Source organism: Drosophila navojoa, chromosome 3 (assembly GCF_054131105.1).
Source record: "Drosophila navojoa isolate 15081-1374.11 chromosome 3, UAZ_NAV_1.0, whole genome shotgun sequence".
Taxonomy (NCBI): Eukaryota; Metazoa; Arthropoda; class Insecta; order Diptera; family Drosophilidae; genus Drosophila; species Drosophila navojoa.
The window spans coordinates 8,444,166-8,471,845 of NC_142891.1; the positions used below are offsets into that span (position 1 = coordinate 8,444,166).

Here is a 27,680-nt window from a genome sequence, read left to right on the forward strand (position 1 = left end):
TTATGTATATTATTTCCATTACATTATTATGTATATTATTTAATGGTAAATTATGATATTTGTTATATATATCATTTTAAATTGTTATATATATAATTTCCCTCAAATTTCTGCACTCATCTTCTCCGTAAGCTGCAAATAAATAATAAATAAAACGAAAAAAAAAAAAAAACAAAAATTTGAAACAAGCCCAAAAATCAAAAAGTAGGTCAAAGATCGTGACGTATACGAAAAAAAGCTACATACAAAAACCAAAAGCAAAAAGAAACTACCTCTCATACATACATACATATGTAAATACATACATACATGCACCTTAGCATATATACATATACAGCCATATACTTATGTTTACACACACAAACATCTGTATACGCCCTCAGCACGCGTGCAAGCGAGACAGCAACAGGTAGCTGATAAACAAAAATACGGCAACATTTAGACCGCTTGTAGCTTGATTTTGGCCCGATCGTCGGCGTAGCGTGGCCCTTACGGCCCTGTGCGCCTGGCCGCATTTATAAAAAACTTCCGAGTAAAATTGAAAATCGAAAGTGAGTTTAGTTTTTGAGTATTTTGGGCGCGAACGCAGCGCACGCGCCTCTTGCTGACTCACATAAATCATAAAGCCGGCCGAGCACATAGGAAATTGTGCGGCGGCTGGTGATCAGGGCTGCAGGAAAACACGTCAAGTGCTCATACACATATTTGTGAACGCTAGCTAGATCAGTAAAAAGAAACTCTAAGGTTCGTTGAACTCGCAGACAATGAAACAGAAAACAGAAACAGAAACGAACACAACTCACGGCAGGGGCAAGGGCAAGGGCAAAAGGCAAGGGCTCTAGGCGAGAGGGAGTGTTCATGACGATCAGATACCTAGTAGTGTGATATCTAGCTATTTTTATGTAAACATATATACTGGTATATATGTAAATATAGAGCAAATCATGTAAAGGCATAAATTAAATTCATAAATACAAATTTATAAACAAATATATAAGATTTATCATTTGTAGTGTTTCAGCAGATAATGGAGTGCTTGACTATCATAGTTTTACAGGGTATATAAAAATTAACTAATTACAGTATTTTTTTTTTTTTTTTTTTTTTAGATATATATTAAGTTTTATAACCCTTAACCTTATTGTATTATATAATATATAATATATATGTACATATAATAATTATACACAAAGTAAAAAAGTACAGTACAAATATATATTTTAAAATTTAGATTCTAAATAACAATAACATTGAAAATAAGTTTAAAATATTCCATTAGCCTATATAAAACAAACTAAAAAGCTTAAAAGCCTAAAAATTAAAATTAAAAAATTTGTTTAAGTCCTTTTTGTTAGTATCTAAAAAATCTTTTAAATCCTTCCATTTAAAGTAAGATATTAAAATTTAATTTAGGTTATAAATTTAATAGCCTGTATGAAAAATCAATGAACTAAGGACTGTAGGAATATAATATATATTAATATATCACATACTATATTTATGTTATTTAAAAAAACTTACGCTACATTTAAAATCAGTAAAATAAAGTCAGCAAAATATTATATATAATATATAATATTAAATATATAGTATTTCGTATTGATTGTGTAGCCATGTCTTTCTAGACTAGGGTCGGGGCTGACATTAAGAAGATTAAGCTACATAATGTCTGTCTGTATGTAGTTCAGGTGGGACAGGAACCGGTTGCTGATCGGGCAAAGACAATTGCTTGGCTTGGCTTGTTGCGTGTTGTTGGATTGTCCCCAAGTGGGGAACTGTTGCCAGGTCGTTGTTTCATCGCATCGCGACGCGTCTGTCAGCTCATTTCTGGTTAACCTTGAATGCTAATTGTTGTTTCACGTTGATTTTTATGGCACTCGCGGGCTCTGTACGCGGTACGTGTTGTTGTCGCTGCTGTTGTTGTTGTTGCTGCTGTTGTTTTTGTATTCATATCAACATAAAAATTTCATGCTGCCCACAGACAGACAGACGTCGAACTGCCTGCACGCACAAGCTGTGCGCCGGTTCCAAATAGTACGAAAAAACTAATCACATACGCCATGATGTACGCCGGCGCTCGTCTAGCCGGGCCGCACTTTGCGTAAATTTGCGTAAACAAAAACTATTTACTTTGCAGGGCGGCAACTAGAAGCGAGACGCGTCCAGTGCCAGCAATGTGAGCAGGTGTTTGCTGAGTATTTGCCAGCTCGCATTTGTGGCATAGATAGAGTCTAGAGAGCGCACGAGTGGCTGCAACTATTTAGAAACCGTTGCTGTTCTATTTTGGCCAGGCCAACAGAAGGCTTACCAAGTGCTCATCGAGCCAAGTCACAGCTGAAATAAACAAAACGAAAAATAAAAGGAGCCTTGAATCGCATAGCGATCAGACTGGAAAACCTTGGAAAACCAAAAAAAAAAAAAAACCAACAATAATCGTCGGACTACCGCATACTCATATTATGAGCAAGGCTACAGAGAGTGTGTGTGTGTGTGAGTGTATGAATATGTGTGAGTATAACTGAAGCTACATAGGTATACAAATATATATGTGTATAGAAATAAATAAATTAAACATACAAATAAACTAGAACATACAGAAGAAACTGGCTATGTATACATACATATACGAAGCAAAATAGAATGAGAATGAAATCAAGGGGAAGAATAAATAAATCTAGAAAAATACTATTCATATAAATTTATAATTATGGTTACATTGAAATTTAAGAAAAGGATATGCATTTTAATTGATATATTTAATTTTTAAATAATATAAAGCGTTTTTGTACATTATAATAAAAATATTAGTTATTTTAATTTTTAAAAAATTTTAATAATTAAAATATAATAAATATAACATATTATATACAAGTATATATGTATATAATTTATAAATATTATATTTAGGAGAAATGTGAATATGTTTTTATTATTAATATTTTATATATTAATAATTGTTAAAAAAAAAAAAAAAACTTATTTACAAGCTAAATTTGTTTATAATAATGAATTATTTTATTTTATTATGTCATTTCAATTGTAAACCTTAATTATTATATCATTTACTAAACTTGTTTCACGAATCCCCTTAAATCAGCCAATTTGCTTAACAATGTTTAAATTTACTCGGCTCTTGTTTATGTTTCCCATCAATTGTTAAAGTTTTCAATATCAAACCAAAACAAAAGTCAGCAGCAGCAACAAACGAGGTCAGCGAACAGAAAGACGGAGCAAGTGTGTGCGAAAGAGGCGGAGAGAGCAAACAAAAGAGACAGAGCGAGAGAGGGCGAAACGCACAAAACACAAACTATATAGGTATATGTATATGTATATGTATGTATCAAGTCGAGGGTAGTTCAGCTGAACGAATATGCTCGCCTGTTACTCTGTGCCTGTATATTATCGATCATGTTTTAAAAGCGAAAGTGAAGCAGTGGGACGTCAGCCTGGGCAAGCGCAAGGGTTAGGGTAAGGGTAAGGGCAGAGCAGCTGCGGGGCATGGCAACAGCGTACATAAATATATGTATACACATTTAGTTGGGTATGATAATTGTATGCAACACTACTACTGGCCCTCAATCTCGTGTCGCAGCTGTTGATATAAAAAAGCTTCAAGTTTTTTTTTTTTTTACGCCTCTGCTTTTGCTGCTGCCGCTGTTGCTGTTGCTGCTCGCCTGTTCCATAAACAAAGCAAGCTATCGATTTCTACATAAAAAACGAAAGTAATGATGGCCACATACATTGGCTGGCCCTGGCTTCCAACTGGTGGCCGGGGTCGGGGTCGGGGCCCTGGCATACAGCGTATAACCCAGTTTTTGGGCAAGGGCAAGCGCGTCGCATTGACCCCGGACGCGAAGTTCAATGAAACGCAGGTAAATGCCCCACAATGGTGTCACGTTCAGGGACCGCCCCTGACCCACCGAGAGCAGCAACAGCAACAGCAACAACAGCCGCCGCAGCGCAGCGATCGACGCTACGATTGAAAGAAAAATCAGACGCCTGTTGCGTGTAGCAGGCGCACAGCCGCTGGCAGCAGCTGACACTCGTGTTTACAGTTGCTTTTTTCGGCAGTTCATTGAACTGCACACACTCGAAATTTTCGGAGATCGTTGACCGCACAGCGGAACGAAACAGCAGAGTGAGCGGGAGAGAGAGAGAGAGAGAGAGCGAAAGACCAACGAACTGAGCACGCGTAGCGATGGTGGCAGAGGGTGCGGCAGTGGCAGAGGCAGAGGCAGAGGCAGAGGCAGTGGCGGCGGCAGCAACATTAGCTGACATCAGCGCGATCGCTTACACTTGTTGCTCACCAGAGCGAACGAGCGCGTGAGCGACTGTGCGTGCAAGTGAGAGCGAGAGAAGGCGACGTGAGCGACTGCAATTGGCTGACGCTTGAGGCTAGAAAGCCGATGTGGTTGATATGAGCACACAAGAAAGTTGATCGAAAGTAAGTGATGGACACATCGAAAGACGCAAAATATGTGAATTAAAATATATAATTTACGAAATTATTTATATATAAAACACAACTCCTGGGAAATGTATACTATATTAATTTGATTATATTTTATTTTATATTAAAAAAAAGATGTTTATTAATAATTATTCATTAGAAAAAAAAAACTCTATTACATATTTTAGCTACTTAAATATATTCAATTAGTTGGTCATAATAAATTTTAAAATAAATTTCGGTCAATCATCATATAGGATTATTAAACATTTATGATAAAAATAATATATATTCAAATCATTCTGAAACAAGTTTAATATATATTTAAAATATGCATTATTATCGCAATATTATTAATATCACATTGAAGATTTGGCTATGTATTACTACCAAAAAATGAGTATAAGCTTAAAGCAGTATTATTTATATATTAATTATTGCTTTGATTTTCACTTTCAATTTTATTATTTAAAGAGTATGAACAAGTTCATCATCAAAGTCCACGACAACATTTATTTAGCACTTATTCCAAAATGAGCGCATTTAATTTAACAATCGCTTATCGCTCGGCCTTATAAAGGCGACTGAGCAACAAACAACCATCCAGCTTAATATATTTTTTCTTTTCTGTCCGCTATAAAACATTAATTTTTTTGTTTAATTCGAAATCATAAACTTTTTGTAACAAGCGCACAGCAAACGCTTGAAAGTCGTTTGCTCAAATGCACTTCACACGCGCTGCACAACAACCACATGGAAATGGAAATTGGAAATGGAAGTAGAAGTGGAAATGGAAATGATGGCACGGGAGGCAGGCGGACAGAAGTGAGGCGGACAAGCGAGCGAGCAAAGCCCACACATCAGGTTGCCTGATAAGCGAACCAACAACACACAGCTGTGAGAGGCAAACAATCAAATCGATATGAAATCTGATGCGGGTGTATATATAATAATATATACACATATACACATATATTCATAAGTGCTATATATACAATATATATGTATATTTCTACACCCAAGTGTATCAAAAATAACAATATGTGTATAACCAATTACATACGAGACGATCGATCATTTCACACAGTCTTTAAATCACATGGGGGGTGAACAAATGTAAATATACTGTAAAACACTTTCGATTTCGATTGCAATGGGTTCTCTGCAGCGAATTCCATACGCTCCATTTATCCAAATGCCCAGGCGATCAGTTTTCTAGTGGACGTATCTACATATATCTGTCTCGACTCAACTCAACTTGACTGTCATATTAAGTTTTTTCTCTTTCATTTGGATAAAACGTGATTTTTCTGAGCACTCCACCATACATAGATATTATAATTATTTCAACACTCAAAGAAAAATGCTAGTAAATTAATATATATTATTCTGATACAAAATATAAAAACAAACTTTCATGAGAATAAAATTGTTTGTTTACCTCTAATATTATTTGAAGATTTGCTTAAAATTTTCTCATTCTTTACTCGGACTAACAAGATTATTTTTATTATATATAAACAAGAAAATTTGTAATGAATTATAAATAAAGAATGGCATATATAATAATATATAAATGTATATTTATTTAAATTATAAATTTAATTATTTTTTAAAATATTTATTTTATTGATTTGATAACGTTTTTATAGAATGCAGTAATGTATAGAATCGTTGTTCCCATTTTTGTTCAGTGTACTTTGAATTTTTTAAACAAATGTGTCCAAAGCTAAGCAAAGAATTTCAAATCAACATATAAACGAATTAAACCCCCACAACAAAGGCGATAAATAATTGTGCGAGTGTGTGTGCTAAGAGCATACACACACATGCATACATACATACATAAGCAAGTATACAAGTGTCTGCTGATGGGTATGTGTGTGTGTAAACAATGATTGGGCCAACTACGGCATTATCAGTCAGTTTTCGTTCTCTCGCTCTATTTCTCTTTGTTTTTCTCTCTCGCTCTCCCAGAGACGCGTTGCTATCAAAAGCTGTACGCCTATTCGAATTAGTACAAAATAATACCGTATTTCCTAGAGTTTTACGGAATTACCGTTACGCCGTAATAGCAGAGCAAACACAATGCCATGCTTAGGGCAAAGCCAAAGCGAGACAGCGAGAGAGTTAGGGAGAGAAAGAGAGGTAAAGTTGGTCAACTTTTAGTACAGCCTTCATTTCTGTGTCCCGGGCCGCATTTTATGGTAAACAAGAAGACGCAGCTTTTATAGCCAACAGATCGATCTTCTTCGGCTGGGCAGTATTTATTTTTGGTGACGGCGCTCTTTATAAATATTTTTATTTTGTTTATAAAATTTAACAGTGGAGAGCGTAAAAAAGTTTAAAACATTTTAAATAGTTTGCTAATTGAACAGGCGAACAGCAATCCCGACGCAGGCATTACGCATTTTGATTTTCGGTTCTCGTTTTCGATTTGTTGGATTTCTTTCTCTCTGATTTCTTCTTCTTGCTGCTTGTTTTTCGACAGCAACAGAGGCAGCGATCGAATCGCTTTGTGATTCACGAAAACCATTCGAAAGTGGGTCGAATGCGGGCGAAGCCGAACACAAAGAGAGACAGAGAAAGAAAGGTAGAGAGCGCCAGAGAAAGCAGCAGCAGTAAACATATATTCAGAGATGTGAGCGTGTCACGAGGCAAGAGAAATATCGTCATCATCAGAGATTGTAATGAGGGGAATATAGTATGGAAAAATACGAAACATGTAAGATGTATGTAGGAGATTTCTAAAAAATGTATAAATGACTAAAAACATATATATTTAATTGATAAATATTAATTTTCATTGAAGTAATCATACATATAAATATATAACATATAAATAACATAAAAAAATATATATGTACATATTTTATTTATATATTACATAAAAATAAATACAAACTAATTAAAATATAATAATAAATCATATAGACAGTTACAGAAACACTCATTGACGGGATAATAATAATTTAAGCTGATATTACGTGGACCGAGTTGCTCAAATATCCACGGCATTAAGTGTGTCATATTAACAAAGAGTCCACTTATGGCATTGCTGCGGTTAATGCTTCCAATAACAATACCCGCTTGGGTGTACCGATTCGGATCGCTCGGCATGGGACAGAAGAGCGGAGCGCCAGAGTTCAGGCTGAAAGTCTTTTGCTCACTCGCATCGATGGCGCACATAAGACTCTCATCGAGAGTGGAATTCGGTTGCAAGTATGCGCAAGGCAGACGCTCTTCGCACTTTGATCGGGGTTGAATCTGAAACTTCGACATATGAGGTGTATCACTCTCAGGAGTCCAGGCCATTGTCAAGCAGGTGCTGTAATCGAACGTTGCACCCAAAACGGGCAGACAGACAGTTCGAATGTTCGGCTGAAAGATGAAGTCCAGCGCGACCATGAGTAGGGCCACATTATTGTCCAGTCCACCATCGTAGTGCTTGTGCCTTATTATTGCCTCTACTGCATGAGTTTGATGGAAATATTTCTCAGTGATGCCCGTAATATTCCACTTGCCCGCATGCACATAAAGATTGTCGCTCTCAACATCAATCAATATGCTGGCAGCCGTAAGCACAAACGCTGGTGTAATTAGCGATCCAGATCCCAGAATGGTCTCATTTTTTGATATGATAACAGTCCAGGGGAAGCTCTCCACTTGGAACTCCATCTCATTGAGCTTCTTGTCAACGTTTGCATTTGCCTTCGGATATCCATAGCCGCAACCCATATATTCTGGCACGCTGTCGTCATTCTGTTGCAAATATATATCTGTTTACATATATTGTTTATGCAATCGAGTATTCGATTTACCTTTGGCATATAATTGGATCTTGTGGTCTTTTTTTCTTCACAATTTATTCCAATTGTTAATAAATAAATTATTTTTAAAATAATCAAGGCTTTACTAGAATCTAAGTACAACATATTTGATTATATTTTTAGCTCTTTCTGTTAAATATTCAAAGACTCCGCACAGCGAGAGTTTGAAAGCGAACTGAAATGCAAACCGCTGAGGCTTAGAAATACAATATAAAGAGTGTGTATATAATATATATATATATGATTTATCTGGAATAAGTACCATATGCATGCAATTACTGCCTAGCAGATACCCTGCACTCAATTTGTACCAAACATTATATATATTTTTGTTTCATTTATTATTTAATTTGAAATGAAAAAATATATATATTTTATCATTTTGAATGCTATACCCTTCATGCTTTATATTTTCATTATATAAACAATTATTTATTTAAACAATTTCACTTAATTACAGGTTATCCATAAGCTTGCTAAGCAAACTTTTATTGAGCATTGCTTATAACTCGAGGGAGGAGAAGGAATTTTTGTTGTTTTTTTTTTTTTTAATTATGTTCTGAATACCATGAATTACAAATTGTTATCTACCAAGTTTTTATAGTTCAAGATAAGGATTTTTGGAAAAGTATTTTGTTATACAAACTCACAACTAAATTCTACTTAATATTATATTTTTCGGCCAGCGCTAGCGAAGCTTGAGCAAATCAGTTTATGTATACTTGTATAGCCACATCTAGAAATATGTATTCGATTATCTACGTTCATGAGAATCATGACACTTTGCAAATATTTCATTGAATATATACTTATAAATTAGATGGGCTACGCAACAATAAAAATGCCATTTAGTCATTATTAGCACAATAATAATTACATCTTTAAATATGCCTTCAAGTTGTTCCTCGCATAAAATTACTTATTAAACATTATGACGCCCTTAATTAGCTTTATGGTCTATTCTTGTTTAATATCTGTGGACAGTCTTTACAGCTGGCCAGACTGGCGAAATATCTGTTGCCGGTGCTGTCAAGGAAACTGAACAGCAAATTCCTGCCTCAAACAGCGCCGATTCACGTGCTGCTCGTTGGCGATGCTTGAGGGCCAGTTGACACGGCGACAGGTGCGAGCTGGCGGGCGTGTGCAAGGGGGCGTAGGTCAGGCTGAATGGCTGAATGGCTGACTGCCTTGCTGTCTGCCTGTTGCACTTTTGCACATAATCATGTCACATAAAGCGCACGACAGCGCGCAGGATGTGAGCAAGAAACAGCAGCAGTTGAAGTTGAAGCAGAGGCAGCGGGCAGCGGGCAGCGGGCAGCGGGCAGCGGGCAGCGGGCAGCGGGCAGCAGCAGCGGGTAGCAGCAGCTAGCACCCGCATCTTTTGTACTTGGCTTTGGCCAGGTGACATGTGTCGCTTAACTTTAGATGGCTGCGGGGCCACTGGCACTTGTTTCCCTTTTTGAGCTTTTCATTGCACTGTTAGTTGGCGCACAAAGAGAGTGTTTTAGTTTTTCACTGAGCATTGTTTGGCAATAACAAGTTTTATATGAATTTTTAATAAATTTTACTCTCATTTAATTTTCTTTAATTAAAAAAATAAAAATAAAATGCTTTAGCTACAACTTATTTTTTTGGTTTTGCTAGTAATATAAGAAGTTTTAATTTAATTTAATATATTTTGAAAAAGTTTTTAGTTAAATAAGTTTAGGTCAGCTTTTGATAATTTTCATGGACAATAAAGAAAAAAAAACTTTTTTCTGTAATAATAATAATAAATAAACTTTTTTATATGAAAGCTTAACTCAGTTTGAAACAAATTTTGTATTTTTCAAATTATATATACTTTTGGTGAGGTCGTAAAAAGTTTTGGAATATTTGATCATTTCAAAATTTTAATATATGTATACATTCATTAATTTCTTCTCATTTCTATTTATATTTTAAGCTGCAATAAATAAATATTGATATAAAAAAAAAATTAATAATAAAAATAACATAAAAAAATATCAATTAAATATGTTTTTATATCTTTAATTTTATAACTCTCAATATTTATCATTCAGAAATCCTTTTTGTTTGCATATTTTTATTTCTTTTGATTTGTCTGCATTTATATTTATTTCAATTAAATTCCAATTTTCTTGTACTTCATCTAAATAGTCATCATTCCCCATCAAGCAGAGTATTGTGCAGTCGATGGCATTTGAGTGCAAAATGTTGACTTGCTTCAGTTTGCTTTTTATGCTCTGTTTGCTCAGCTTGTTGTGTGTGTTGTTTGTTGTGGGTTGACATTTTTTGCTGCTGCCTGGGCTCATACAAAGGATATGAGGAAGCGATTGTCGGTCGGCTGGCACCTGGACACGATGGGTGTTAAAATAACAGGCAGCGAACATATTGACTTTTAAAATAAGCATTATGGCGGTAAATTTTTATGAAAACCTTCAGCCTGTCACTGCCATTTCCCCAGCCATTTTCCGGCACAGTTTGTGCTCGTTTGCCTTGCTGGGACGTTTCGCTCGTTGTCAGACAGCTGAGTGATTTATATGTATTGTTTAATATTATTATGGCTGGCAGTTTGCAGGTAGCACGTGTCAGCTGGTAGCTGGTAGCTGGTAGTTGGCAGCTGGCAGGTGGCAACTGGCAACTGGCAACTGGCGGCAGCAACAGTAGCACATTTGCTGCTCGCAGCAATCGCTCAGCCGCTCGTTCCACCCGTCGCCTTCTCTGTGCAAAATGCGAAAAATTGAGCACATTACAAGCAGCCCAGAATGTCCTGGCTCATGTGCCGCATCCGTGTCCGTGTCCGTGTCCGTGTCCATGTCCCTGTTCATGTCCGTGTCCGTGTCCATGTCCATGTCCATGTGGTTGGCAATAATTGTTAAAGTGTGCGGTCTGTGAAAGATGCGACTGCTGCACCGATCTGACCCTTAACAGGCGCAGCTCAGCCTTTCAGAGCCGTTGAGTGGCCATTGAGAAAGTTGATGTTGATGTTGCAACAAGCAAGACTTCAGTTAAGTCTTTAGCTTGGACAGCAGATAATGGAATTTTTAATTATGACGCTTTCAATACGAACAGTCGCTATCAGAGCTGTAGACAAATTATTAATATATGCATAATACGTAAATGCGCTGTACAGGAAAATGTTGAAAAGTCGAACTGCAGTTCCATTTAAAAATAAAATGATTGCTGACAAAGGAAGTTGGCTAGCAAATTGTTTGTTATTGCATGCAAAAATGTATTATATTTTTATTTATAATATGAAAAAATATAATATATAATATACATAACGTAATATAATATATATAATAATAAATATATAAATAAATTAGAAATGAATATATATATTTTTGCTAAATGCCAAAATATTGGCGTCTTCTTTTTATACCAAAAATAGAACACAAATAAAATATAAAATATTTTTGAATGTATTTTAATTAAAATGAAATCAAATTGTTAATTTAAAAATATGTCCTATTATTATAAAATAGTTTAAAAAGCTAAATTGATTTTTGTATAAGTTATTCATTTACTAATTTAATTTTTAATTTAAGTTTAATTCATAATTCAAAAAATGGATGTTTATAAATTATGGTTATACCATAAACTCAATTTATTTTAAACGTTACACTTCAAGACATTTTAACAAATATAAATAGTTTCAGCTGTAATTGAACTGTCTCGAGTTGAAAATTGCATTTAATACACACACATATTTATATGTATACACACACACACACACACACACACAGCCAATTTGAAAGTTCCCTAGATAACAAATTTAGCTCTCACCTTCAACACTCGAATACCGAACCCTAATCACATTTAGCTCTTGCTCTGCCTCAACTCGACCCAATTACAGGCCGCATAATTTGCTCATTAAATCTATACGACTGAATAAACAACAACAAACTCGCGCCGACAACAACAACAACAACAACAGCAAAAGTAAACACCAATAAAAGCTGACATTTTTAACGTGCTTAATTAAATTGCAAATCGGTAGCGAAATTTACATTTTGCAGCAAAATTTTGTAACAATTCATTTGATTGCGATTTTTATTAAATTGTTTATAAATAATTATGTATTAAAAATAAAATTGCAGCATTTGAAGCTGGTCAAGTGCAGGTTTTACAATGATTTTTTGCAGTTGTTGTCAAAGTAAAAAAAAAAAAATTAATAAATAAATATATGTATAGAGCAGCAAATTAATATTCAATAAAAAATCAGCAAAGTTGATTAAAAAATGCCCAACAAATAAGAATAATTTAATGTATATATGTGTATATAGCTGTGTGTGTGTGTATAAACACATACTTAAATGTTGATATATGCATTATAATTAATTTCAATTTGCATTACAGCCGCGCCACGCCCAACGGCCTTGATTGATTGCAATTTAAATGTGTTTTATTTATTTATGTTTTTTTTTTTTGTCGGTCTGCGGTAAATATTATGCACAAGCCTAAAAGTATGCAACATTTTCGTCGTATGTCGTATTCAAATACGTAAAACCAATATAAACACCAAAGAAAAAAGGAAACAGAAAATACGGATAAAAAATGTGTGTATTTTTGTTACTTCTGTTACTTTGCATTAAGCTGCGCTGTGCCGTGTGCACAGGTGCTCAACGTGCGGCGCTTAATTACCGTTTGAAAGGGTTGCTGGCATGGGCCAGCAGGAGGTAGGTTTATTTTTACAGCATAAATCGCGGCTTAACCACAGATTTTGTGCGCACAAATTAATATTTAATTTCACATCCATAAATGACTCTTGCATAAGCGCCGGCTAGAACTGGTAAGCTCGTGTGAGTGCGCAACGCTAGTGTGAGCGATATCTGCAGTCTGAAGTGCTATTAAAACTGTCAGCAGTATTATTGCACAATGCACAAATACTAATTACTGTTATTTGACATCTTTCAAATGATGGGGAATAACAATGAACAATTATTATTCATATTGTTTTCCATTTGAATGCGTTGATACTATTGTGGAAAGTGCTTCTTATTCAATTTACAGTAATAATAGTCATGAATTTCTATTTTCACATTTGACAATTTCACATTTTACATTGTGCAATAAAGCGAAAGTAATATCTATTTACGGGCGTGGCATTAAAAACGGTGCAAATTGATTAATTTGATTAACATTCTAGTTTTTTTTTATTTCAACATTCTAGTTTTTAAATATTTTTTCTAATTTCATTTATGCTATTTTAGTTTGATGTATTTACATATATTGATATATATTTTTTAATATTTGTATTTTACAATACTTTATACAGGTTTTTATTGAATTTTTATAGTAGTATAGTATAAGAGAGTCTAAAGCAAGTATAATAAATAATAAATAATTTAAATAATTTATATTTATTTATGTGTATATAATTATATTATATATATATATATTTATATTATATTTTCGGCAAAAAATTAAATATATGAAATTTGTAAGAATTTTAAACAACGATGCTTCAAAGCCATATATCTCCAGTTACAATAAAGTTCAGTCCACGAAAGATAACAATTCCCGACATTTATAAAAATATATAAAAAATGTAAATATAAATATATCGATTCTTGTCTATGCACACAAAACACTTATTGAATTTTATGTAAAGAGCAACTCTTGTTATTTATGCTTATCGATGGGCCGAAAATGCTGTGGGTGCTTGGCGACAATTCGACTTTGTTTACGGCTGTTGACGCCAGATGGCGCTCGACACGTTGCCCACAAATTAAGAGCCCCGTCGAAAGGCGTTGATTAGGCCCGATAAAATTCATTAGCTAAGTACAAAGTGGTCTGCGTAGTCAGTCGCCTAGGCAAGCACGAATTCAAGCATTTTAATAATGCAGACAACACAATTTGTGGTCTGCTGCAGAGATGCGAGCTGAATGCGCAGGGGGCGGTACTAGCAGCAGCTAAATGAGATGTAATTGAGACGCTGCGGTTGAGATTTTTGCGTGTTTTGCGGCCTTAATTGGAAATACGAGTGCGGTTAGTAAATTGTTTTCAAGAGTGCGCAAACTTCTTCGAGTCAATATCATAAACTACAATAACTATGCATAGGCTGTGAGTTTAGTGTTGTGTGGTTGAGTTTTCGTTGGCAGCTCAGCTCAAGTTGGGAATTCAGTTTTTGAAATGAAATTTAAGTATCAAAGCAAACCCACAGCTCTCAAAATAATTAAAAGTATTGCACGATATTTGGCGACAGGTGAGTTGGAGGAGTATTAAGTCTCGCAAACTAACTTGAACTTCCCTTGCAGCACTGACTAAATCATTCTTCTATCTGGGCACCCCAACACTTTGTCCCACACAGCAGCTGGCCCTGGTCAGCTCCTTCCATCCGCACTATAGCATATCGTATTGGTCACATTGTCATCTGTGCGCGTGTCGCAATGCTGGAGACATTTCTGTATGTGCTCTATGAGTTCTTCAAGTACGTCTTCCCGATACGCATCGTCAATGAACTCGACGATCTGATAATGCCCAGCGAGACGGAGTATGGTGTCTGGCATGACATCTAAGGCCGCCGCATTTGCTTCAATCTCTGTCTCGTTTAATATCTTTCTCTCTGTCTATTTGATATGGCAACTAATTGATTGATGATGATGTTGCTGGGCGGCAAGAGTTTCCAATAAAAAGCATTCCTGAGCCTAAAGACCCCCTCGACGGAGACGCTTGTTACTAGGGCAACTTGAGCCGTGGCTCGATTCGCCACGCTTTTTCGCTCAATTGTCACATAATTTTCGCATAAATTATCAAATAATTTAAAGCCCTCCCCCCATTTTCCCCATTTGAGGCAACCCGAGAATTGCTTAGGTAACCAACCAGCGCGAGCAATGAGCATCAAATCAAATTTATTGCCTTGGCTTACGCTCAAGTATCAGAGGGAGCTCAGTCGGTGGGTCGGTGGGTCGGTGTGTAGGTGGGTTGCTGGCGTAGTGGGGTTAGGAGCTTACTATCAGGCAATCGAGTGAGTGAGAGCGTTGAGTTGGCTGTAATTGCGTATTAAAATTATACACCAGGGACCATTTGTTTAATGAAATGCTGCGATGTCTGTAAGCTAATTAGCTTGCCCCAGTCAAGTATATTCCTATTTATGTAAAGTAACGAAACTCCCTCGACTAGTTAATGATCATAATGCTGATGATGATGATCGTAATGATAATGAGAACGGGTAGTTAAGCTTATCATTTGCCGCATGATGGGTTATATGCGGTAAATGTGTTTAACATGAGTCGTAACAGCCAGCTATGGCATATCAAATACCTGCTCGCGGCTTAAGAGAACTATTATTAGCAGAAAATTATTAATGTTCCTGAGCTGTTCAGCCTTATCAAGCATATACATACAATATATTCTTCATCAGCGTAAAGAGGTAAATCTATTTAACTATGTGTGTTTGTTTGCCTATATATCTGTTCGTACATATGTCTGTCTGTATAACAATCTCCCTGTCTTCCTCTTAGTCTATCTCTCTCTCTCTCTCTCTCTCTCTCTGCCCAACTAAAAAAGATAAATTCAGTTGTCTGTATGTATGCAGCAGTGTTCATTTGGTATTTATATTTGTGTAACACGAAGCTAGAATGCTTGCAGCAGCAGAGAACGTTCCTATTGGGCAATAAAAGTTCGACTGCGACGATCCCCTACCTGACGTCGGACTCAACATTTGAGAGTGGAGTGAAAGTCGCCCTATATAAAGAGCAGCAGCTGCAGTACTTTCTTCAGTCAGTGGAGATCAGTCGTGCAGTGCAGTAAAGTGCAAGGAAGTTTGTGCAGCTATGCATTAAAGACTTAGAGGAGCACAGAAGAATTAATTAGAGGAACGCTGAGAGGAAATACTTGGAGGGAGTATTGATAGGAACATTTATAAGGACTAAAGGCCTAGGAGAAGTACTACGAGGAAATATTTAAAGGAATGATTTAGAGGAAATACGTAAAGGAAATAGTTAAAGGAAATACTTGCAGAAAATATAAAAAATACTTGAAGGAAATACTTAAAAGACTTTGATGTCTTTGAATTAAAGGAAATGTAAAACATATTTGTAAAAGATCCCTGCTTATTAAATTAATATTAATAATTTCTAAAATAAATAACTAAGTAAATTGGTCATGCATTGCAAATGTGAATCCACAAAGAAAATCATGACTTGGGGTAAATCACCTTAGCTTATAACTCACTATTATATTACTGATAGAAATAATGTTGTACTTGAATATGCTAAATATCAAAAGTGTGTAGGTATGCTGTACACAAAGTATTCTATATGCTATAGCAACGGTATCTATTTCCATCAGAGTTCAAGGCGGCATCGCCTTAACCAACTCCTGTCAGCTCAGCAAGCAATCGTCAATTGTCAATCGCAAAACATTTCGCTCAAAGGCAATTTGTTTAGCTTGTCGTATGCTGGCTCTCACGTGACACCTACTCACACACACACACACACACACACCCACACACACATAGTTTTTGCAGCTTTGGCGTTCTGCTCTACTTTGTGCTTGTCTTTTGCGCTCTTTGCCTTTCTCTGATACAATTTGACTTTCGGCAGCGCGTATCGAGCGAGCATTGAACTAATCTATTTGTGTTTGTTTAACTTTGCAGCGATTAAGTTGACTCGCTGTCGTGTGTTGCTCTCTTCTTCTTCTGTTGTTGTTTGGTTGCGTATTACGTGACGTGTTGTCTGTTGTGTCCCAGCAAATTGTTTTTATTTTTTCTCCTTTTTTTGCTCCTTTTGTTTACTTAGCCCTGTGAGCTTTGACATAGGTGTTGCGCATAACTGTGACTGACAGCCAAGTCGGCTCGGCTAACTGTTCGCGCGATAATCGTATATAGCACGAGAATCTTACATATATATATATGTATATATGTTGCCTTAAGTAGCCCGGTCAATTATGAGACAATTTCATGCTACTTCTGGGCATCCATTAATGCCGTAAATTGGACTGAAGAGCAGCAGGAGCAGGAGGAGCAGCAGCAGCAGCTTTATCTATACGCGCTCAACTAATAACTTCTAGTTGCGTGGACAGCGACCCAATTCGACATTGTGAGCTTTAATTAATACGCCTGACCGAGCAATGCCCCCAGTTCCCAGCTCCAACTATCTTTAGCTGCTCTTCTATGCTCTGATTAAACGCTTACTTATCTAGATAACTATGTGTGCGTATGGGAGGGTGTTTGTGTGTGTGTGTGTGTGTGTGTGTGTGTGTGTGTGCGCCTCCTTTCGTTGGCATCGAGTCGAGATTTGTTAATTATACACGTTATAATTAATGTGAAGCTCAGTTTCTCTATAGACTATGACCAATTCATATCGTTCCCTTTCCATATCTCTCTATTATATCTGTCTCTTTCTAGCTAATTGTCAATAAATTTGCGTTCTCAAAATATCATTTTCAAGTAGCGAACATCTCCAGCTTCAATGCTGCATCATACCCCAATTAAGCTGTCATGCTGGCTGTCAGTTGTGCTTAATGCTTAAATGAAATCTAATCACGTTCTAATTTCAGTTAAGTTTGACAGCAATTTGTGTGCGACGACCGAAAGATAGCGAGACGGAGAGGGAAATAGAGAAATAGAGAGAGAGAGAGAGAGAGAGAGATAAGAGGTCACCCACTTGGCCCTTGAAATCCATTTGCCGCCCTGTTTGTCGCTTTGCTTGTATTTCATTTCCGGACATTTAAGTGTGAAGCTGTTTAGTTCTTTTCAACTTGGCCAAAGGCCAGCTCTAAATTTGCATTCATTTGAAGACATTGCGAAAGCGCGCGCCAGAGCGAGATACTAGAAATGAGTCCTACTTGAGTTCAAGTGAGCAGGAAATGTTAAGCAGCTAATGAAACGAGGCACGAATGAAGTTTTGAAGGCAGTTTTTCATTTTAAATTGGCCAAGAGAGATCTATTTCTATCGTATGATAAAGCTAAGATAAAATTATGTGATTTAACAGGGCCAAAGTTACTTGATGTAAACTAATTTTGCAATTTATATGGAACACTTTGTTTTTAATAAAATGTCGGTATACAAAAGTGTTTTAAATCTATTGTCATTTAGGAGTACGGCATATATTGGTTAATTTATGAATTAAACTTTTTTGCTTGAATATAAATTTATATATACATACATATTTAAAAAAGAAATTAATATTTTTATTTTTTACTATTAACTATAGAGTTTTTGGATTATTTAATAATAGATATATATTTATTTTTTTTTATTTTTAATTATTTATTCATTTGATGATAGCTATTACATTTTTATAAAATTAATAACTTAACTAATTATTTTTAGTTATTTTTTTATTTACTTACAAATATGTATATTATATTAAATATTCTAACAATTCTATAGTTAATAGAAAATATATAAATAATTAAATATTTATCATAAAAGGTGCGAACCATTAGTAAATAAATAAATAATAAATAAATAATAAATAGTAAAAAATAATCAAAGAAATTAAATAATTATCATTAAAAATGCTAAAAATAAATAAATAAAAAATTAAAAATTAATAAATAAATATATATTATTAAATATTATTAATATTACTCTATAGTTAACAGTAAATAAATAAAAATTCGAACAATTCGATAGTTAACAGTAAATAAATAAACGATTAACTACAATTAATTAAATAGTTATCACTAAAAATTTAGTAGCCAGCAGCAAATAGACACTGCCCAATTATAATCAGGAATCTGCTGCTGTACTGCTATAAATAAAAAAATAAATAAAAAAAAAACACTTAAATTTCATAGTTAACAGCAAATAAACACTGGCCAACAAATGTCTGATAACTTTTGTGAATTAAGCGAAAAACTTTGCTTAATTTTCAATTAAACAAACAGTTTTCCCGAAAACGCAGCTAATTAGTGCGCCAATTGAATGGATCAGCGAGAGTTGAATGCAAAAACTTTGTTGTTCTTTTTGCAGCTGCAAAATAGTTGCAAACTGCATTGCATCAATGCAAAGCTCCAAGGACCTTCCCAGCCCCACTATCCACACCCCCCTTCTCTGACCCCCATCCCACCCCAGGGTAAAGCTACCTCCAAAATGTTACGCTCAAATGCTGAAATGCGCGCAAATTAAGCAATTAGAGCCAGTTAGTGGAGTCCTGCAGGCCAAAGACACGAGATTAACGGAAATGCGTCTGGTGTTTGGCTCAACCCGGAGGACATTTGAACGATCTAATTGCCAAGCACACACACACACACACAGACACACACTTGCAAATCTCACAAATATCACATCGCACTTAGTGGCAGCAATTGCGGCATATAAATTGAATTTATTCGCCCATTTCAATTTTTTCCGAATGCTTTTTGGCACATTGCTTATTGATTATTTTTACTAATTTATGTTGCTAATAAAATTGTCAATTTGTATGCGTGCAGTGTGGCCCTCTCTCTGTGTGTGTGCCTCTCCCCTTTGGCTGAGGCGTGGCTGACAAAACCATTAGACTTAAGTGTCTGACTGAGGGTCCCGGTCCTGCCTGGATACACTCAGCTTTGCTCGATTCCTGCCCAGAGGGCACAATGCCAACGGCTTTCGCAAATTGACGCCGCAGGACATTTCTAGTAATGATGATATTTTTTTCTCCCGCTCTACCTCTCACTCTCTGGTACTCTGTCTGTCTCTCTATAGCTTCCTCTTTTGCTTCAAGTGAAAAGCAGTGAAGCGTTGGCCATTCGCCTCGATTTTTCTGTGCGTGCAGCTTATTAGGCCGCATTGAAGTTTCGGCAGTGCCTTAAGGATTCCGCCTCTGGATTTTCTGGCAATTGGTTAAAGGCGTTACGCAGTCATTGGCACAGATTCCGCTTGCCAAAAAGCTAAAAAAGTGAGCTTAAGACAGCAACTGAATTGTATTATTCTTAAGCTACCAACTCTATTTTTATAATAAACTGTGCTTTTAGTCTTCAAGTTTTCTTTAATGTATTTTTTTTATGTATTTACTTAACTTTGATTTGGAATAGACTTTGAGTGAAATTCTTTTCATTGTCTATTTGGCTAATTGATACGGAATAAATGAACTAAAATTTAGAAAAAAAGATTTTTTTTTTTTAATTCAAACTTATAAAAAAGTTTATCAACTTGTTCATTCATGAATTAAAATTTATACATTTTATTTATTCAGTTGTTAACTATATAATATAATTACATATATTTGGAATAAATATTAATAATTATATAATTTGTTATTATTCTTATTATTATTATTATTAATATATAATTCTATATAGTATTTATAAATAGTCATGAATTTTATATGAAACTTTTTTTATTATTATTATTTTATTATATTATGGCTAATAATAAGCATAAAAAGTATTCTTGATATTGCATTGGACTTGTTATTTACATAATCAGTACTCTACATTCATCCTGATTCCCTCACAAACATCTCGTATTTCTTCACTTTACATTTAATGCCCTCACAATAGTCTTGTACTTCTCCCTTGTACATTCATCTCACAAAATATATATTTTATTTCTACTCTATTTCTATTGTATTCTCTGCATTTTTTTCCAATACTTCTCAACTCAAGCCCGCAAATCCTGATTAGCTCAGCTGCAGCGGCAGCCCGCTGGCAAGCAAACTATTTTCAACGCTTCGACAACCCTCGCATGAGTAAAGTATTTACTAAACCTCCTTCTATCATACCCAACCCCTCCTGCAGTAAGCACCCATTGGCACTTAGAGCAAACCTTTTGGCCATTACAACAACATGGCTTTAAAGCTTTTACGCCATTTTGCCATGGCGCTACCGCCGCTTGATGATGAAGACATTTTTCTTGCTCAAAAATTGTATTTACAACATCATTTGAGCTTAAATATATGGACGGGCGAGTTGGCAGTTGGGTTTGCCTATTGAAGGCACCTTAAAAAACCCATTCAAAGTGCGCCACTCAAGTGGCACTTCGGCTCTTTTTTTTTCTTGCTTCGCATTTCTCTTTTATAGTGCCGTCGCAGCGCATGGAACACAAATTTTATGCCGCTTTATGGCAACTTTAGTGGTCAATGCAGCAGCAACAACAACAACAACAACAGCATAGCTCAAGTAGCGCCCATAAAAAATGGCTGACTGACAGAGGGACAGAGAAACAGACAGGCTCACGAGCTCAAGTCCCTGGCTTTCCTTTTCTCCGCCCAACTCCTGGTTCATCCGCCACTCGGCTTGTTAAATTATGTAAAAATGTAATTTTCATAAAAAAGTAGGCAACAAGGAGTTAAGCGGGAATCAGTGGGGCAGCGGTGTGGGGCGTTGCTGTAAATGATATTACACGCGCTTCAAGTGTTTGCCCGCCTTTTGAAGTCGCCTGCAAATTGAATCAAAATAAAATTTCCATCTAAGCTACCTTCGCCACATTTCTTGACCCTTTTCGCTCCGCCAACACTTGGATGGACATTCGAGAGATTGGAGAGCGTAGCAGTGGGTGAACGAAATGCAAATGATGTTTGAGTTTTTATGTATTGAAAAGTTTTAAGAGTTTAAATAGTCAAATTTTGAAAATATTGTACGGAACTGATGATGTGGACCAATGAATAAATATAATAAATATATGAAAAGAAAAAAGTGTTCATAGACTAAAGAATGTAATAATTCAGGTATTTCACAAAAAATAAACAATAAATTTAAAAATAAATAAATAAAAATATAAAAAATTATGAAATAAATAGAAAAAAACAAAAATATAATATATATAAAAATAAAAAAAAATTATTATGTTTCTTTTATGATGTAATTCCTTTGATATATGTATATAAAGTCTTAAATGATATAAAGTCTTAGCTGGAGTCTGTAGTTCTAGTCAGACATTCAAGAGGAGAATATAATCAGTCGAGCTTAAATAGCTATAGATGACATGTGTACCTACATATTGCATATATGTACAAATGTATCTCAATGTATCTTGACCGTTAATCCAAGAGGCAGACAAAAATTGAACTGGGCGGTGGTGAAATGAACACATAGTAAAGTTTACATTTCAATTTAGCGCAGACCACTTTCATTTCTTTACCGAGACCCCAACTCGATTGTCATTAATTTCTAGCTAATTGTAAGAAGTGGCATTCCCCAAGTGCCATGCCGCATGCCTGAAACCTCAATAGCATTTGGGTGGGTCGGCCAGAAAGTGGCTGGCTGGCTGGCTGATTGGAGGAGTGCCATTAGCTTTTATTGGAGCACATGTTCAACGTATAGCAGTTGTACACACACACGCACACACACAAAGAGAGACTTAGACACACGCACACACTCTGAAGTAGCTTTGTCACAAAAATGTTAAGGGTGTGCGTGTGTCTGTGGGGTTTGACCTTATTGCTTTTAGCTGAAGCCTCTCGTTGTTTGTTTGTTTGTTTGACTGATTTGCTGTTGTTTATTTTGATTTCCGGTTCAAATACGTTTGCAACGTCAGAGCCTTCACGGCCCTGACAAAGTAGTTGGCGCTGCTTTCGATTTCAGCATTGATTGTGTTGTCGTTGCTACGCCCACACACCAGACGCCTCTTGAGTTGCCACAACTACTTTTTTTTTTTGCTGCTACTCCTGCTCCCCTGCTGCTCCTCCTCCTGCTGCTGCTGTAGTTTCTGCGAGAGCAGCAGATTAGTATTGACAAACAGCAGGCAGCAGGAGGCCAAACAGGAACAACCTGGCGACAGTTAGGTAATCCAATAAACACCTACACACACACACACACGTGCGCGCACACATAGTTAACCTGTGCCTGTGATCCTTTGTTTGGTCAGGCAGTTCGTAATGCGAGACAAGTTTCTCTTTTATTTTTTGTTTGTTTTTGTTTTTTTTAGCTCAATTTTGTAGTACATTAAAGTTTATGTCTTGCTCGTGTTTTTTGTTTTGTTTTTTGAGCTGCGACAATTGGCCTCAATGAACACTTCTTTAATGACTGTTTGTCCCATTTGAATTCAATTGAATCCCATTCAAATTTCACAGCGTTGTTATTTTGCATAAAATATATCAATATAATCACGAATTTATGTATTTATTATTATTATTATTTTTTCTTTTTGGCTTGTGTTTTTGCTGTCATTAATGTTGTGTAAAGTCATAATTCGCGATTTATGCGGCAGGCATTAAGCAGCTGCAATATAAAATATACATACATATATATATATATATATATATATATACTTGTGCTGTTGCCATTAAAGGGCTTGGGCTGAGCCTCTCAAAGCGGACATGGAACAACTTTTAGCGCTTTTTATTATGCTGTATTTCCTTTAATGCATTTATTATTACATTTTAAGATTAAGCCTTAAAGTATGTAATTTATGAATAGTGGTAAGGCAAGCAATTTCCATTGTTTCCCTTTCCAATATTTTCTACGCTAACTCTAATATATATATGCAGTTCATAAGTTCAGAAACTTAAGCTTATGCAGCAACTGCAAAGAATTAATGACAATTTATGCTTAAAGAGAAGTATATTTATATATATATATATATACTCGCCTATATAACTTCATCAACTTGCAATAGTTTTAAAACATTGCATGCTCTCATTTGCAGCATCTGACCCCCTCTTATTCTTCTCTCCTTCTCTCCCTCTCTCTCGCCTTCTTTCTCAGTGATTCTCATTTTCTTTGCAAGCCGCGCATAAAGCGCATCAAATTAAGAAATTTAAATATTTTGCTGGCGCGACATTAAAATTTTAATGCAACTGCTGCAGAAATCTTTAATTTTATATAGCATATATTATATTTCTTTTAAAAAGAGATAAAAATAATAAAAATAGAATATATAAGAGAGACTCTGGATTCAGTATGTTAATAATCAGAATATAATGACAAATATAATAAATAAATATAACAGATTAAAAATAATATACAAATAAATTATCTGCTCTCCATTTATATACTAAAAATAAAATAATATTTATATACATATGGGTACAAATATTTTCATTTTTTATTTTATTTATAACATATGCCTAGCTGCCAAATACTGGACAGAATAAAATGCTTTTCATTAAGGCCACAATTGAAAACGTAATTATACGCAATTATAAAAACGTCTATTTCCCACATGCCAAAAACAGCAAAGAGCCAAAAGGAAGTTCTATAAAATAATATATATAGAATATATATTTATGTATGAAATAAGAGACGAAATAAAAGTATTGAAGCGCAAACTTTTTGGCAGCAAACTTCTGCAAGCAATTAAATATATTTGTCACTTCGCACTGCCTGACAAGCAAGAGCTGAACTTATCAAAAAGAGAGGGAAGTGAACCTCTAGAAAAATGAAACCACAATGGGTGCAGCAAGGGGCGGACGCGGCTGCAGTTGGCAGTGGGTGGGGCTGGGCCAAGGCGTTGCATGTTTTGCTTGTCAAACATTAAACTGTGTGGCATGTCGCAAATGTTTGGCTTGGCTTCTTTGCCAGAATCTTTTGCAAGGGATGTGCGAGGCAGTGCTTAAATGCAGGGGGCGTGACCATGGGGTTGGCCGGATAAAGCAGCGCAACCTCAACATCAAGTTGGCCAAAAACGCCTGGCGCCTGTGACAAGTTTGAGTAAAAGTTTTGCCGGCGCTGCCAAACTATAAAAAGCAAAGCGTTTGCCACTGTTTTTGAGCACTTGTTAACTGTACTGGCGCCACGAAGAACGTCTGCCATATACTTGAGACGTCGCCCCCTACTCGCCCCGCTTTGTAAAGTTTTAATCATGTAAGGCATACTAATAGTTAAATATATACAATTTCATTGCATAGAAATATATGTAAATATATGTATATATATCGGATTGCTAGCTCTTGGGCAGGCTCGACAAAAGTTAAACCTGTCCACAGCCAATGTGGCATATGCAATTGCTGTGCAACTGTTTTCTTTCCACTCACTTTCAGCTGTCATCAGAACTTAAATTTAAAATTATAAATATGGCTTTTATCGGCTACCCTTTACTTAAGCAATATAGGATATAAACAACTTGATTATGTATTAAAAAAAAAATCCAATTAATAAAACAATTTTAAGAACAGATTCTATAGATCAAATATATATTATGTTATGTCGATACGAAGGCTGTCTTAATTAAATAATTTATTTATTTAATTTTATTATTTATTTTTGTAGTTTCTTTTTTCTTGAATTTATAAGTATTTATTTTTGATTGACTTATTTATTTATTTATAATTTATTTACTTATTTATTTATTTATTTATTAATTAATTAATTAATTAATTAATTTATTTATTTATTTATTTATTTATTTATTTATTTATTTATTTATTTATTTATTTAGTTATTTATTTAATTATTTATTTATTTATTTATTTATTTATTTATTTATTTATTTATTTATTTATTTATTTTTTTATTTATTTCTTAATTTATTAATTTATTAATTTGTTTACTTATTTATTTATTTGTGTTTCAAGAACTATGGTAGCCACTCAAACCTTTAAGGCCTACCTTTTTTGTCTTTTGTAAGAAGTCATCTATAAAAAACTTTACATCATCTCATAGTTTAATATTATGTCTCATGAATTTGTAGTTTTTAATGAAATTAAAGCTATTTCATATATTTTTAAATTAAATTTAAGCAAAGCAACAAAATCATAACTCACAGTCGCGCATATACTTTCATTTTTTTGTCCACTCCCTCAACAGCGAAATGCATTTCGCAATAATGCAAATAATTATGAAAAGTGACATAATTATGATAAATGGCGTTATTTAAAAAACCAAACGAATGATTAACTGTACCTATAATTGCATAATCAACTTTGCTTACGTTGCGCTTTAAATTGCTTTATATCGAGGTTAAAAGGGAGGAAAGACCCAAGCGAATATTGAATACGATGATGAAAATGTTGATTAAAGTCGTAATCTTTAAATAACATAGAAGGCATTTGAAAATCAAGCATCAGCAAAACATTGTGTAAATAATTCGGCAACATTTTCTACCTCAAAGCGCCGCATGCCAAGTGAAGAGAGAAAGAGAGGGAGAGAGAGAGAGAATTGGGCTTTCCTTTGGCGTCCGATCAGCTTCTCTGCAGGGACACTCTGTATGCAGCCAAGTGGAATCAATTAATCTCTTTCCGTAAACATTTGCCAGCAGCCCGAGCAGCAGCAATAACAAACATGAGGAGCAGTGTTTCTTTTTTTTTTTTTGGGTCGTCTAAGCAGCCTCGAAAATATCCAGCTGGGCATAGCTGCAGAGGAAGAGAGAGGGAGAGTGAAATGGGTAGGCGAGATATGGCAATGCCGCACCCAACCGAGTTGCCACTTGGCGCTGAGTGAAATGTTTCAGAAAGTGCAGCTTGCAGCTATGAAAAATGATAAATTTCATTTTGTAGCGACAGTAACCCGAACCCAAACAGCCCCTCGCTTCTCGCCCTCCTTCTCCTGCTCCTGCTCCTGCTCAGTGCGTTCGCCTTTGTATAGCCACCTTCTGTGCTGCTTTTGCCTTTGCCTTTGCCAGTGCTCTTTTATTATTTATCAAGCTTATTACGCAAGCAGTCAGGCATAGAGAGAGAGACAGAGAGAGAGAGAGGGAGAGGGAGACTGAAAGAGAGAGCAAACTAACAACCTTCAACTGCAACTGTGCAGCAACAACAACTTTTTGGACCACGCTCGTCCTCGACTCTCGTTCGCCTTAGCCAGCTCTTTTGCCGCCTGGTTTGATATTGAAAAATTATTGCTTTTTATGAAATAGTGTCATAAATTATTCGTAATACATTAACAATTATTTAGTAGTTGTTTTTCGTCGGACTCGTTCGCATCGTTACAACTACTCAAATGCGTGATATATTGCCAGCTACTTACTCAAGCGACTTTCCAAGAGACAAAATACGACCAGAGAGAGACGACACGCAGACACATAAATTAATTTCAGCTTGTAATCAATTACCTAAAACGACAAAAACAAAAAAGTGTTTCTATATATAGCGAGAGTGTGTATATATAAAGGGAATTCGTTTTAGGTTAAAGAGCTTAAGAGATCAGACAGAAAAAATATATAAAAGTAACTGTAATTAAATTTTTTTTTTATTGGATTGTATAAGTGGAATAAGTGCAGAATTTCAATCATCTGTTTCATCTTTTTTAATCTTTTAAATTTGTTGTAGTATTTATCTAATTCCGTAGCTATTCTTAAGCAAGTTGATATTAAAATTTGTTCAGCTATTTTGTTTTAAAAATAAAAATAAATTAAATGAATAATAATTGTATATCAATCAGTACAAATTATATTTTCTGTTTGCTGTTATCTATTTAAGCAAAACAATATCTAAACATAATTTATATAGGTTGCTCATATAATATTGATCAGGATTCTATTGTTTAGTTATTTCTGCTTAATCTCAACCCATTTATCATCTCAAGAGCGTATTGCAAATTATATTAAATTGACGACAAATTGGTGAAAAGAGTAAATACCGCAAGACGC

The 27,680-nt window shown here is 35.2% G+C and overlaps 2 protein-coding genes and 1 long non-coding RNA gene across 4 annotated transcripts in view; 1 reads left to right on the plus strand and 2 right to left on the minus strand.

The window, feature by feature from the left end:
* beat-Ib (beaten path Ib) overlaps window positions 1-27,680 on the minus strand; it is an 86,837-nt gene that overhangs the window by 6,497 nt on the left and 52,660 nt on the right. The gene's annotated exons all lie outside the window — the stretch shown is intronic.
* LOC149091682 (phenoloxidase-activating factor 2-like) lies at window positions 7,355-11,141 on the minus strand. The gene is made up of 3 exons (XM_089256990.1): window positions 11,067-11,141; window positions 10,869-11,004; window positions 7,355-8,229 (listed from the first exon to the last, which is right to left on the minus strand). Exons 1-3 carry the CDS (start codon window positions 11,139-11,141, stop codon window positions 7,355-7,357), a joined length of 1,086 nt encoding a protein of 361 aa, XP_089113116.1.
* Window positions 13,959-14,938, plus strand: LOC115563777 (uncharacterized). The gene is made up of 2 exons (XR_003980450.2): window positions 13,959-14,491; window positions 14,544-14,938. It is a non-coding gene; the product is annotated as an uncharacterized LOC115563777 (long non-coding RNA).